The sequence below is a fragment of the Athene cunicularia genome (assembly GCF_003259725.1).
Source record: "Athene cunicularia isolate RWA chromosome 2 unlocalized genomic scaffold, athCun1 chr2_part1, whole genome shotgun sequence".
Classification (NCBI taxonomy): domain Eukaryota; kingdom Metazoa; phylum Chordata; class Aves; order Strigiformes; family Strigidae; genus Athene; species Athene cunicularia.
The window spans coordinates 90,038,767-90,053,677 of record NW_020799095.1 but is presented as its reverse complement, the minus strand read 5'-3'; the positions used below and the strand labels follow the sequence as shown (position 1 = coordinate 90,053,677).

Below are 14,911 nucleotides of genomic sequence, written 5' to 3'. Positions count from 1 at the left end.
ATTATTGTGTGTAATAGTGCTAGAGATGCTTTGTCACCGATGTGACTGACTTTTGCCAAGATAATAAAACTTCTCTGTGCTTACAGCTGAGATCTGCAAGTCAGGAGTCTGTAACATTAGGTAAAGTTGTTGTTAAAAAACCACTTCTGCTAGGTAAAAAAATGTTAGAATTGTCCGTAAGTCTGTACTGTTTTGCAGACATTTAAGTGCTTCAAAATAGCAGTTTACTGAACAGCAACAGCAATAAGACAGATGATATCCTGTCCTCTCACACAGAATTTTGTGGAGATCTGTAGAGAATCACAGCGTGTTCACACCAAAGGATAAAATACAGAATCTGTACAACTTGCAGCCATTTTTTTTAGTCATCACTACTAAAAACTGAGTTGGTTGGTTTGTTTTATTGCTAAGCAAGAACGTACATACCTCTGTATATTCTGTATGCAAAATCTAAGTTTTTGGTATTGTTTCCTTGGTGTACAAAGAACATTTCATATACTATTTCTTACTAAGTAACACAGTATATGAATAAAATGGCAAGAGTTGAGCTAGCCAACCAGGTTCCAGAAAACAGCAATGTTGGGAACAGTCTCTGATATTTGCAGTAACAGTAAGAAAAGTGGTTTTCTTCATTCTCGCAGCAACTGCTTGTTGCACATATGAGCATTATATACCTAGAAAAACAACTTGTGTCATTAGCATTACAGGCCCCAGTTTGTAAATGCGAGAAACAAAAAGACCAAAACACACGGCTTACACAGAACTGGGTACCATGTGCGAGAAGCTTCTGGTTTTAGGTTTCTAGAGTATTTTTCATCCAGTGGTCTGTACATTGCAACAGCTCTTCAGGGAAGGGCTGTTATACGTTGTGCTTCCGAGAGTAGAGCTGAGAAGTACACTGGCAGCCTGCAGCTGTCGTATGATCACAAATCAATTCTAAACCACAGGGAAGTACACACTGTGTGCCAGTGCAGCACTATGAGACAGCCAGCTTGGGAAAGCTGCGCATGATAACCCATCCCAGCAAGCATCACAGGTTAGAGCTACTGAACAGACAGCAAACGTCAAAGGTTACTGAAAAATTTAGGTCCAGCCAGCAGCTACGAGCATTGCTTTTTTCAACACACAACGTGAGCAGCTACATCAAACAATATATTCAGCCAAAACAAAGGTTTTGCAGCCCCACAGTAGTTCCATTCAAGTGCTCATGTGTGTGAACACACAAACACAAGGCTTCATTTATCATTTCCATGGCAAAGGGTACAGTGAAAATACCTTAAACTTTGCCACTTGAACAACAGTGAACCAACATGCTATCTGCATAACTTATCAGAGGCGGCAGGTTAATCCTGGAAAAAAATAATTCAAGTAACATCCTTCCATCAATACATTGTTTTTCAATTCATAATGAAGAAATAGTGTGTTGCACAATTTCCAATATGAAATGCTTGGGATATAAATCTTCACTTCTGACCAGAATAAAGCAGTTGAACTGTTTTGTACACCTGGGATTCAGGATAATGTATCTGTCAAGCCATCTCCTCAGCAATGCTATCAACTGACCTTAAAACATGATCTTGTGCAAGCAGGCTGAGAATCTGGCCATAGTTCTTTTTCTAACATCTATTTCCAAGGCTGTCCCTCAGTTAGTGCCAAACTATCTAGAGATTGTCTTGCATTTAGTGCTCTCACCTAGCTCCGTTTTGCAAATATTTAAGAAAAACATACAAAAGCAGACTGAAGTTTCTGTACATGGCACAGCACACAAACGCATACAATGCACCACATGAAATGTTCATAAAAATTCCCTCAGTAATGTCTCTAGAGCCACCTGGATTTCTAATACTCCTTGCTACTGCCCAGAACAGCTCCTCTTGTTTCTCAGATTTATGGTTTTTTTTGTTGTTTTCAATTTAAAGCCAAGCATTAAATTACACATCTGCAAGTAACATCTTGCTGGCTAAGTCAACTCTTGCATTATAGCAGTTACACCTTCCTTTTAGTCCCACCCTTCCTGTTTAATTGTACTTTTTTTTCCTGTAGCTGTGCAGTTCTCTATTCCTCAGAGCTCACCTTGCCCGAGCCCCGTCGGGGAACGTGTCTTTCACCTCCAAAGAATCTGCCCAGAGAGTCAAGTAGACCCGAGTCTCTGTGCCTTGGAGATCCATGTCTAGCATGGTCTGTAGTGCTCGCGGATGCCATTTTTGATCCGTGCCGGAAAGAGGAGCGTTTTTGTGAAGCCATCAAATCCGAATTCTCTGAAGCTGCTGCACTGTCCTCTTGGATGGTCTGTAGCTCGTCTGACTCTGAGGGCCGATCTTTGAAGGTGTTGTCTTCTCTTCCTGGGGCATCTCGGGAAAAGAGGCGGATCAAGTGGGGGCGACCAGTCGTGTCAGCTGGGTTGGCCTCAGGCCAGGCATTCTTCGGGTCTGCTGTGCCTTTGGAGTCTGTCACCGCTGGGCTCTTCATGGAGGTCCCATTGTTCTGGTTCACATCTGCCTCTCCTGCAAACAACAAGGATGAGATATGAATACAGGCCTGTGAAAAACAGCCCTGGAACAATGCTGCTTTCTTTCCCTTCCCTTGAGATGCTCATTGCATACAAAACCCGTAATATGTGCAGTTGTAATGAAACTATGTTCTCTATCAGCCTTTAAGAACATTAAGCTATCTTGGAACCAAAACTGGAATGATGTTCTCACACCAAATCTGCAGTAGTTCTAGGTGCTTTTGTAAATTAAACATATTTGTAAATATATCAATAGGTTGTTCAAAGCCCAAATGAAACTAACTTTATTTACATGGAAGGTTTGCTGATGAGGCAGCTTTCAGTGAACAATTAGAATTCCCTTATTTTCCCTTGAAGACCACAATTCTAAAATGTGACATTTATCTCCAAAACGGGGAATAAAAAATAATTAAAGCAATGTTGCAGGACTGTGCCTTCGCAAGTGCACACTCCCTCTCCACAGTATCAGAACTTTTGGACCTGACGGTTTTGTCCTCATTTGGAATCCCTCACTGTAACTTCAATACTGATCAAACTAGTGTAATGAGGGGAGGTTATTTTAATTGTCCTCACTTCAAAAAGCCAGATAACACTAAGCTGCAATTGCTGCTTGACCCCCCCATGACAGTTATTCTCCACATATGATCCCGACACTGCGTACAATGTTCTAGCACTGACATTGAAGCAAAACTGTCTGATTTGCCTTTAGTGCTTGTGAGAAACGACAAAAACAATTATTGGAAACTCATGAGCTTTTAGCCAAGAAAGGTGGTGAGAAAGACCTCTGTGGTGTAAGGGAAACATCTGCTGCCTTCTCCACAGTTGTGTTCTGATGTACACAGTAAAATATCTGGAAAGAATCAGCTGCAGCACACTTAACCCTTAACCTGCAGTAGCTCCTTCTATCGGTGGTAAAGATTGATGTAGGTTTTTATAGTCTATACCATTATTCCCACTGTTCTAAAGGAAACTGTACCCACTGAAGAATGTGTCTTATTTTCAAGGAACACCAAAAGAATATTAGTAGGTCACTGCTTGAGAAGCAATCTTCAGAGCAGACATACTTGTGTCAGAAACGTTTTTTAGAGTTAATGAGGCTCAAAATTTCAGAAATAAGTTACAGTTAGTAATACGTTGCCTTTAGGGTCTTCCAATTACCTCATTACATCCCCATTTGATTTGGTCCTTCTTGCCATGGGAGGGATGGGAACCGTTATGTTTCCTAAGTACTCTGAGCTCAAGTACTCTGCTGATTCACCAGAGCAATTTCAGACTTGACACAGTCATTTCATAGGATTTCACCCACCCACAGGGCACTAAAGAAGCCTCTTTTCAGGCTGAGAATAATTCTGAAATTATTTTATGGATAATGACACAAGACAGTAACGATGGCTTCTGCAAATACATACACTCGTACTTAGGCTATGATTTGTTGTAATTAGTCTGCTACAGTTTTTCATATAAAAACATAACATGCAGTTTTCTTGTGCAACCTTTTTCTTTCTTCTTTGAAAACTACCTAGAAAATATTGGGAAACTTCAAGGAAGTTTTCTTTGGTTAAAACATCTGAAAGAGAAAGTAACTAACATGGATATATGACACATTCTAAAACTGCAAAACATTTTAAACAGCAACTCTAAGTCTAGATTCTATACCATAATACAAATCCATTCAAGAACAGAAAAAGGAAAACAAACAAAAGAGCTATTGTATTTAATTAAATGCATTAACAAAACACTAGAGCATCTGCATACTAATATTTTTTACAACAGTTGTTCTTTGTGTCACTGAATGCTGGTATTGGTAAGCAACAAAGAAGGGTATTTGTGCCATAAAAGTAGCTTCTCCCAATGCGTAACGCAGTGAGCTATAAAGTATAAATCTTTCTGTATGCTTTATTTCAGTAATGAAAGCACACATTTAAGTTTTCCTCTAGATTTTCGGCATGCATAAGTCTTCTCTAATATTTAAAAATACGTAACAGAGATATTGTTAATATTTGAGCTAACTAATCAAATTCTTCAAGTGCATTTGGAGAGACAGATCACTTCAATAATGTCTTAAGGATATCCAGGATTAATGGAGCATGTAAACTTATACTTACTTGTTCATTTAAAAAACAAGTATTTAGACTTCTGTTAAAACCCACTATAAATGCTATATATATGAGACTGATACACTTTTTTTTTTCCTCCTTGCAAGATGAAGCTCTCTTGTTAAAATAGAGTACCCTTGCTGTACCGTATCACTTGTACAAGAGAAAGCTGCCCAGGGAGGAAAAAGTCTTCAGGCATTTATTTTTTTTTAAACCCCTGTAAAATGGGTTAAATCATAAGTACAGAAGAATGCATTGCCATAGGCATTACCAGAAGGCTATTAAATTGTCATCTATTTATATTTAAGTGAATAAAGTCATTGAAAGCTGTGCAGGCGAGAGCATGGGAAAAGCACGTCCTCGCGTTAGCTCAAAAGCAGCAGGAGAGCGCCAGATGCCAAGCGGGGATTTGGCACTCCAGGCATGGCTGAGGAGCACTCGCAAAGGCAATGCCACCTTTCCAGTTCCTCTTGCACTGTGCAGCTCTGGAGCCTGCTGCTGGCATAATTTTCCCTGTGCATATTGGTCAGAATGTACAAAGCCATTTGTTCCCTGTATATGCAGTGACGCCCAAAACGAAGGAATATAGATGGGCCAAAAATTCTAAACAGTCTGTTAATGAAACAAAATAGACATTCCAAAGGTTCTTTCAATGAAACAACATTAAATCCAATGCCCTACTGCCTTTAATAGGAGTTAGGCTGCCTACAAGTATTTTCAAAACCACTGTTTGTAATACTCAATTTGATACTAAGTTTATCCTATTTCTTGAGAATCAAAATAGGATTTTTGCGTAAGCTTCTAATTAGCTGGGACCTCTCAGCCCTGTGGTTCAAACAACAGCTATTGCCAAGACGATGGAAACCCATTTTATACAATCTCTGATGGAGAGTCCTTGGATACAATTTTCCTTCTCATGGGTCACTTGGTAGAGCTGCTCTATGACAGTCCCTCCTTATGTATATAGAAGTCCACAGTCTTCTTTCATACAGAGGACAACCTAACTGGGAAGAGATTGTTGAGCTAAGAGTTTTAATGTGTTAATTAAAAAAAAGGATAAAAGGATTACAAGTTTTTAATCTCCTCCCACTCCTTTCCAGTCTTGCTTTCTTGCAGATACTTGTAATTCCTCTCACATTCTTATTGCTGCTCCCTCTACAAATGCTGTAAAATACATGAGGAAAATGATGAAAGCAGAAGCATATTCTGCTACTTCAGTTTCTCAAGAGAGGCTTAGTTCAACAGTCACAGCATGTTGCAAACGTTGATTGTACTAATGCATGACAGCAGCTTAAATATTTGTATAAAATCTTAAGAATTAAGTATTATTTACTCGTTACAAACACCACAAAGTAGATTAATCAAATTTATAGCACCAAATATTTAATATATTTTATCCTAACTACAGATTGCTGTGACTGATTACTAATTTCCTTCTTCCTGACCTTCTTTTCTCAGAGTACGAAGATGAAAATTTCTCTCACTTAACTTCAGGGACCTTTTGAATCAGCTTTTCATTTTAGCTTGTCATGTATATTTATGAAGCATTGCTCATCAGTATATGAAATTTAACCTGTGTTTGTCCTTTTCTACTTTTTTGGCCCTGTCTTTTCTATGAGACAACTGGATAGTTAAATATAATGTAGTGCAGTTCTCAATTCTGAGTCAACTATATTTCAGCATGTTTATTGAAATGCTGATAATAAAATATGAAGTAAAACATCTGGAATTTTGTACTGACTTACCTGGGTTTAGTCACTTGAAAAACAAAAGGTTACACCTAAAAACTACTCAGCTTTGTAAGATTTCAAGATCTTCAGTAAGCTGTAGTGCTAAGGCATATATGCAATGTATTAGTAATAGCTTGCCTTGCACCATTTAACAGGATGAAAACCACTATTCTGGAACGTGCGGGTTTTAGTACTATTCATGGTAATATGAGGACATTTGAAAGAACGGAAAGCACAGAAAAAGCACATCCATCATCACTACATATAAACTGCAGCTGAGAATATCCCGGTTCCAACTCTACGTTAAGATTACTGTTTCCCAACATTGTGCCTTTCCTTTTTATGCAGTTAAGTTCTCTAGAGAAAGGGCCTTAGAGAACTGTTTTGTAGGAAGAATAGCATAAGGCACTGCTGGGAGCCCGAATTCAACTCTGTCTTTGGATACAGTTATGAAGTCACCCACTTCCATTTTTTCTGCACTATCAAACACCTCGCTTCAAACTCTGATGTTCTCAAGTAGATGGAACAATGGGGCTTTGGATGCACACATAAATGAGTCGTCTGAACATGCATCAGTAATTACATACTGTGACCTACCACAAGGACCAGGATCAAATAAAAACCAGGCCAATTTAACACTTAATTTCCTTGGAAAAAAGGATCCAACTATTTGGTCCTCCACTGTATGAAGTATCAAAGGCAAGTGTAGCAAAACCTGTTCATCCTACAGATTGGTGCAGGTCATCTGTCTGAAACTGAAAGGCCAGTCCGGGCTTTCAGCCAGAGCTCTACTGCTGGAGCTGGCACCGAGGAGCTTAGCATGCAGTGGAAGCACTGTTGGTCAGACTAAAAGGAGAAGGGGGGACGAGAGAATGGGTGCAAACCAGTAAACTGGTGCAGAGAAAGGTTCAGCAAATAAGGCTGTTGGATCTCCTGATCGTTTGCTGAGTGGCTTTAGAACTACAGGAGTTAACTGATCAAAATGCTTGAGTTGGTTCTACTCCCTCCCTTGGGCACCAGCAAGAGATACAGTCCAGGTCCTGGTTTGGACTTCTACTGCAGCACAGCTCACAGCAGAAGGGAGTGTCTACAGCCATGAGGCTTCGCTACAGAAGTATTTGGGGAGAGAGAGGAAAGAATTAGGTCTCCATTGTTAAATCTGAACTGCAAAGCTTGATTTATCCTCATTATGCTAAGACACTGCAGACAAAAAATGGCTCTCGGCCTAACTTCACTAATATGGTTAGAAGGCAATATGCCATCAGACACTTCACAGATCTAATTACTGGGTTTGTCTGATGCCTGTCAAACTGTTGGAAAACAATTTTGAACAAATATTTCTGTTTGGAATAGATGGCACGCAGCATAATTGTGAAACAAACGGTTATAGCTCTGAACACAACTAGAACTGATCTGCTGGTGCATTTAGCCTTTACACAAACATTTTTCCCATTTGCTAGCAGAACGAATGCAGAGAGAAATGCCAGTGTGTCTTATAATACAGATTCACATGACTTTAACACTCCTACTGCAGTTAGCCAAAAGATTGCTTCCATTACAGCTCACTCTCCTCCCTTCCTCCTTACCAAAGCTTATCACTTTCAGGGAAAAAATGCCACCCAAAGGCAAATTTTCTCTATAGCTTCAGAGTAACCAAAGGAAGAATATTTTTCTGCATAAGAAACTCAGCTTTTCCTATGGGCTAATCAAGCTGTAGACCAAACCTCCACAAAAAATGAGAAACCATCTGATAAGCATAACATGCATTCCTTTGACTTTCCTCCCTCACTGCATGTTTCCAACATTATAGAGCATACAAGACTCTTACCAGATAAGAATGAAACGTTGTGAGGGTGTTTCCATTCCACTGATTCCACCCTTATCTGACAAAGCAGTGAATAAGGGGGTCTGTTGTGGCATCATTTTCCTTACAATAACCCTTAGTACTAAAGATACAGTAAAAAGTGGAAAACCCTACCTGGCCCAGTACAGGCTCATAAATACTGTTACTACAGTTGTATTTACTTTTGTTGAACTCATCTGAATAAAAGACCAAGTTTAGTTCTGTACTACATCTTAGGACAATAAAGATCACTGGCTAAGCCTGATACAAAGGATTGCACTGCTGTTGGTAAAGGCACCACACATAAAAAGAGCACCACTCTAAAAAGAACTGACATTTAGACTGCAATGGTGCAGCCAGATGAATGGAATTTCCACTTAAAATTTTACAAGATCCTGGCAAATGCTGCTTTCCCTGAAGCCCTGATGCCTTGTGGAATACCAGTTCTTAGCTGTTCTCTGCAGGCAGCATTATGCCCCCTGAGAGCTACTGCCAGACTGAAAACCAATAGGTCAAACTGCATCTATTCATTCTAGACCTTCGCTAATACTCAAGTCCTGGCACAGTTGCTTTCAGACTTATGAAAGATCTCATCTCTCCAAGCCCTCCCAGGCTCTCTCCCACTGAAGAACACCCATCAAGGAAGCAGAGCTTGGCCTTACAGCAGAACTCGCCTGAAAAAAACAAAAAGGTTTTGATGGAGAAGAAAAAAAAGTGCCAGTTCACATCTTACTATATTATGGAAATACCTGTCTTTGCAGGTTTAGCAGGAGAAAGGAGTGACACTATGTCTACATTATTTATGCTCATATTTTGGAAGAAATAAATACTGCATCCACTCAGGTAGAATAGGAATATGTACTTTTAAGCATAAAACTATGCTGTAGGGAAGAAAAAAAAAAAGAAAATTGTATAGGAGAATGACAATTCTTTCAGATACTAATTACTGTGGTATGAGAATTCCTCTCGCTTCATTTCTGATACAACCTAAAATGTATTCCAGATCTGCTGAAAAAAAGCCTTGAACATTTGACATATTTTGGCATTGGTTCAAAAAGTAGCTGTTTTACTATGTAAGAGACCCAGTAAAAGCTCTCAAAATGACTAGCAACCTTCTTTACAAGGGGCCACTCAGTGAAAAAACTGCTGGCTGTCAAAAGGTGTCTGTAATACTAGTGCTGTTCCTTTGACACTGTGATAAATAAACCTTCCAAGCTGACCTGACAGTTTCTTTTTGGTTCCCTCGGTGTACCAGAGAGCAGGTCTTGTCATCACCCTTATATTTATAATTTTCAGGACTTCCCCCAGCTACATGAAAGATAATTCTCTGAGCTCAGGAAATAGAGCTGGAAAAATCTACCCATGAAGTAGTTTATCCTGAAGGTTGTCAGTACAAGAGAGGTGATCTGCCAGAAACATTCTTTACTACGTACAGTCACTGAATAAGAACAATCAAAATCATCAACTCCCTGCTTGGGGGACAAGAAAGGACTTTTCAATTTTAAGTGCTGGACCTAGCATATCCATTGTTGGTACAAGCAGTAAAAGTTTGCATAAGTCCCACAGAATCTCGTTAAAATAAATGCACTTCTTTCAATATGGTAGCAACTGTTTCTAGGTCGTATTTATACTGAGGAAAACTGTAAAATTATATGCAACATGACCAGTAAATGATGTCCTTTAATAACAAACATCATCTGCTTTCCTAAGTTTGCCTCTTTCATTTCATGGACCCAATGCTTAAAATTCAGATGATGAACACAACATAGAAGTGAATACACTTTCATTTCATCTATAAAAGTAGCGCTGAATTACAGTGATAAACAGTAAGAAGTATTAATTTTGCAAGTTCATTAGGGTAATCAACAGCTTGATTTTTTTTTTCTTTCCCTTAAATTCAGCTAGACTTGATTGTCCCAGACAAAGTGTTTCATATGTAACTGAACCATCGCTTGTTAGAAGATCACCTGTTCCACGATAAATGCATCCCTTAAACATCGCTCTGCAGTAAAGCTAACAAAAGTGTGCTTGCACTTAACAACCTTTGGAAGAGAGATCCCTGTAACAGGTGGTACTGGCACTGTGGGGAGTTGTGGCTGTGGTACGTCTTCTGGCAGGGTAAACATAGCGACTTTTTCAGCTTAACTAGTAAAACCATGACACAACCAAATCAATGACCATTTGAAAACACACAGGAATGCAATATCTAACTGGAGTTAGATTTGGTGTAACACCAAATGTTTAAGTCTTACCTCATGAATTAGCAAACAGCATACCATTTTTAGTTTTGCTAACAATTTTATGATTTGAGAGGGTTGGTTCTATGAAACAAATATAAAATAAAAATAAAAACTACAAGCACGCTGTATATTCACTACAGGTTGTGTTCAGCACTAGTGTTCCACCGAAGGCAGCTAAGTTTTACAGTATCACTGTGTAAAAAGTAGTAATACTGAGTCAAGAGATTTTTTGATATACCATCACCAGGGGTCCTTTTGCTGGAAAACTCTCTTCTGTATCGTCAGACTTTTCACCGAGGCAGACACAACTCTAGCATCTGCATGGCAGGAGATGTGAACACACCTGCAGTCTGTGCAGTAATAACCCAACATTGTAGTCCATGCCCAAAGTCTGGAAATTACCAAGAAGCATGTGTGGTTACTATGGGCTGAAATGCATTAACATCCTGTTACCCACCGTGAGGGGCTGCTCTCTGGGAGACAGCTTTTAGACTTGATAGAGGAAAAACAATGTTATACCTTCCCCAAATTTGTACACTCTGTATTATTTGTGTCTTTAAGTATTCTCTTTCCTCTCTGTTCTTACCAAAGAAACTTAGCCCTTCACACAGATACTCAAAGTAGCAAAGTGAGTAGTGGCAGCAGCTGAAACAGCCATGTTCATTCTGTCCGTGTCACAGGAATCAAGGCAAGTGAGTCAGCAATAGGAACTGTAATTGCATACAAATTCTAGATGTTTTCCTGCTAGAGATGATGCTAAAACTTAAAACCAGAGGTACAACAGCCTTTTTTTTTTTTTTTTTTTTTTTTTTTTTTTCCTTAAACTACTCTGAAAGTCACACCAAATTTAACATGCAAGAAATTAGCTGGGGGGCCTAAGTTATACATTGTTTGTCATTGCACTGAGCTTAATTTCCCTTAATTTCACTGAGCTTAATTTCCTCTTCCCCAGTGCTAATGGGGTTTTATAGTACAGGCTATATATGTATTTCTGCAACGCAGTGATGCATCTTTGTAAGAAATTACGAGTTACTGCTAACTGCTAGCTTTTGAGGTCTTGCAGAAAAGTTTTCTACTGAGCCATCTGCTGCCTTTATCTAACTGTACTGACAAGCTACATGTAAAGAAAGTCACCTATGTGGGAATACATGGCACGATCAATAGCAAAACGAAACTGGCTCTGGACTTTGTTATTTGCCTCCTGGGTGTGTGAAGGTTGTGTCTGCTTGTGAGCATATTTAAGTAAAAAAATATGCAAGTAAAAAGAGGCATTCGAAGTTAAAAATATCTCCCGTGGGAAACGGTTTTTGATTTCAAGACTGTAATTAAAACTGATCCACTTGATTGCACGACCTGCCTTGCACTCTGCATGTTTTCACAGAGTTGGTTACTTGCTTATCGGTGCCCCTGATTCACAATTGAAGAGCTGAAATGAAGCCCACACGGTGGCCTACCATTGCAGAGGAATGCAGCAGTGTAGGCCTGGCTCGCAGCCTCTCTCTCTTGTTTTCCAGAGCTTCTGGCATTGCCTCCATTTGCTTAGGGTTACAAAGAAGAGTACAGAAAACAAAAAAGCCTGTGGTTGAAACCAGTGGGACTTGCTATGGCAGAAATTTGGAATCTATGAGAAGCATGTGGCAATTCTCCACACAGCCTGCAGAGAGTTTTTTAAAAACTTAACCAAAGAATTTTATCCACCCACCAGTTTCAAAGAAAAATGTTCCTTTGTGTTACTAGAATATACAGGTTTGTTTTAATCTCGGGTATCTCACAAAGGATCCTCCCACAGCAAAGTGAGCTGGGGCATCATTTGTAACAAACAATTTTGTGTACAAAGATTGCTTGATTATTCACCTTTTCTGCTAGACACATTGACCTTGAATTATTGTTAGGTTGCAAAACCTGTACATATCCCCCCCTCCCCAAGCAACACCACAATGAAATGACTCGCACTTATATCAGATTTCGCAGCTTCCACTATTTTTTGTATTTTCCACATCAGTTCTGTTTTTTTCTGAAAATCCTATTCCTGTCAGTGCAAGTGAATACACAGTATTAGTTAAGATTTCTTTCACAACACCACAGAGAAACAAGGCCTTAAAATCAGCAGAAAAAGAAGTATTGAAGAAATGAGTGAGGTGAGGACAGTGACTGAACCAGCTGGTTCAAAGGAAGTTTTTCAGAGATTCATAAGCACCACAAAAAAGCAGCCGTAGAATATTTTCTGTTAAAACCCAACACGTAGACTCTCCAAAAGAGGCCTGGATAACATTGCTGTTTCTTCTTGACCAGGGTTTAAGTGTCTGAGTGGTAGATTATTATTTAGGAATTATAAACTGGTTAACTTACTGCAACTGTATTTTATTCTGCAAACACGCTAACTTTAAGAAACACACTTTGATTGTGACCACAGGGAAACTACTTACAGCATGAGACTACAAACCCCTATTTATATGAAGAGTATTTTAGTCCTACAGAATAATACTGTTCACGTGTATTATGTTTTCCTGAGATCAACTACCTAAACCTAACCAACCCCAACAAAACACTTCACAGGAGTAAATATAGCCTAAAGTACTGTATATGAGTTCTGAATATGCTTGGAAAAAAAAAAAAAAAAAAAGAAAAAAGAATATAAACGCTTGTAACTCCCCCCAAAATAAATGCACTGATTTGCGGTTTTGGGGACATAACTTCCAAAGTTCGATTTCCAAGACTCCTTTGTATAGAGCAGGCACAGGGAAAAAGCAAATGACAAGAACGTGGCAGTCCTAGAGAGAACAATACACAATGCAAGCTGGTATTTGGTAGCTGTGAATCACCTGCAAGATGCTGTCATCAATATGCTTGAAATTTTCATGCATCCTTCAGGTGTACATTGCTGTACCTCTGAATTTCTCTATTTCTCCCTGTTAATGTCTTCTGAACTGAAGCTTTAAACAGCCCACTTGATCTCAGGGAGTTCCATCATTACAGAATTCACAGTGAGGGGAGTTACTTCGGTAGTTTTTAGAAGAAAATTTTTACCAGAAAATTCCAAGATAAGCTACAGTCCTACAAATGACACATTTGCAGTAGAGAGTACGTATCTGCCAACTTTTCTAAAAATATCTGAAATACCTGAGCGTGAATAAGCCTGTAGACCGTTTTCCACTGTGTTGCACTGTTGTACATGTAAAACAAAATTGAAGATCTGGCTCTACAGAAGTTGACAAAAAATACTCAAAAAAAGCCAAAAAGGGTCTGTAGCGATATTCAAGACTGCCTAAACTGCTGTTCTCTACAGTCAGAAGTCCACAGCGGTTAGACACTGTATTGCTCTGACATTATCTTCACTTTAGAATTATTTTTTGCCTTACATCCGTGGTGAAAGGTCAGAGAAGCAAGAGAGAGCAGGAGTTTCTTCCAGTCGCAGTTTGCTCATAGAGCTTGTCACACCTCAGACACTGGTGGATTACTGTAAAGAGGTGTAAGCACCTCTGTGCCCTGTGGCAGGCAGAAGCCCAGAGGGTGACCCACACCTCCCACCCACTCTGCCCTGCCAGCAGAGGATGCAGAGGCCCATGTTGTGACCCCCATCTCCAGCTGTGTCCAGGAGGCAGAAGATGTGAGTACCTGGGGCAACGCAACAACCATGCTGTGACTCACACCTCCAGCTCAACCCAAAACATCAGCAGTGGAAGAAGCTCACACCTCTGTGGGGACAGGAGCCACACCACCAGCTGCATCCATGAGGTGGAACACATGAGCACCTGTGTGCCCTTGGAGGAAGCAGAGGACCACGTCATGAGCTTCACCTGCAGTGCAAGGTGCTGGCAAGGAGAGAAGATCCCTGTCTGATATGGACACTGCGTGTAGCTGTCATCTGCAGCTCCAGCTCTGCCTTTAGTATGGACAGTGACGAAGTAATTCTGCTTAAAAGATCAGCAGCTAACTCCTAATTTTAAAACACAGTTAATGCTTCACAGATGTGTCACTTCAGGGATTTCAGCATTTCAGACTCTGTAGTTTTTGTCTGTCTGACAATACTTAAACAGATTTTTAAATGTATTCATATAATAATATGGGATTCTAGAGGGTGACAGTCAAAATGATCATTCTGAACTCTGAAGATAAACCCCAAAGCCATGTTACTCAAGATGACAAATTCCACATGCCATATCCAGAGTCACGTACAAAAAGCACCCATACCTCTGCACGTTTATGACAAGGATGCTGCTGAGGCACAGACTCCCAAGGCTGCATACGGCCAGTCTTGTGGTTTAGAGTCTTTCTGCAGGCCCCGGCACAAGGAGCACAGCACCCCTGAATGTTGCATCCTGCTGCCTACTCTGAAGGGAGGGAACAGGATTTTTGACACCATGCTCTGTCTTGCTTGTCAAAACAGCTTTGTCTGGAAGCTGCATAATGGCGGATGTCAGCACAGACCTAGGAGCATGTAATTGCCATGTAACTGCTGTGGCAGAACGAGCAGAGGATATAAAACTATTGTA

At 39.9% G+C, this 14,911-nt stretch overlaps 1 protein-coding gene across 2 annotated transcripts in view; it reads right to left on the bottom strand.

Annotated features, from left to right (window-relative positions):
* MBP (myelin basic protein) overlaps positions 1-14,911 on the bottom strand; it is an 87,653-nt gene that overhangs the window by 17,891 nt on the left and 54,851 nt on the right. For both annotated transcript variants that reach the window (XM_026843659.1, XM_026843660.1), the window contains exon 3: positions 2,074-2,504. In XM_026843659.1, the coding sequence (XP_026699460.1) occupies positions 2,074-2,504 (431 nt within the window). The remainder of the gene's footprint in view (positions 1-2,073; positions 2,505-14,911) is intronic.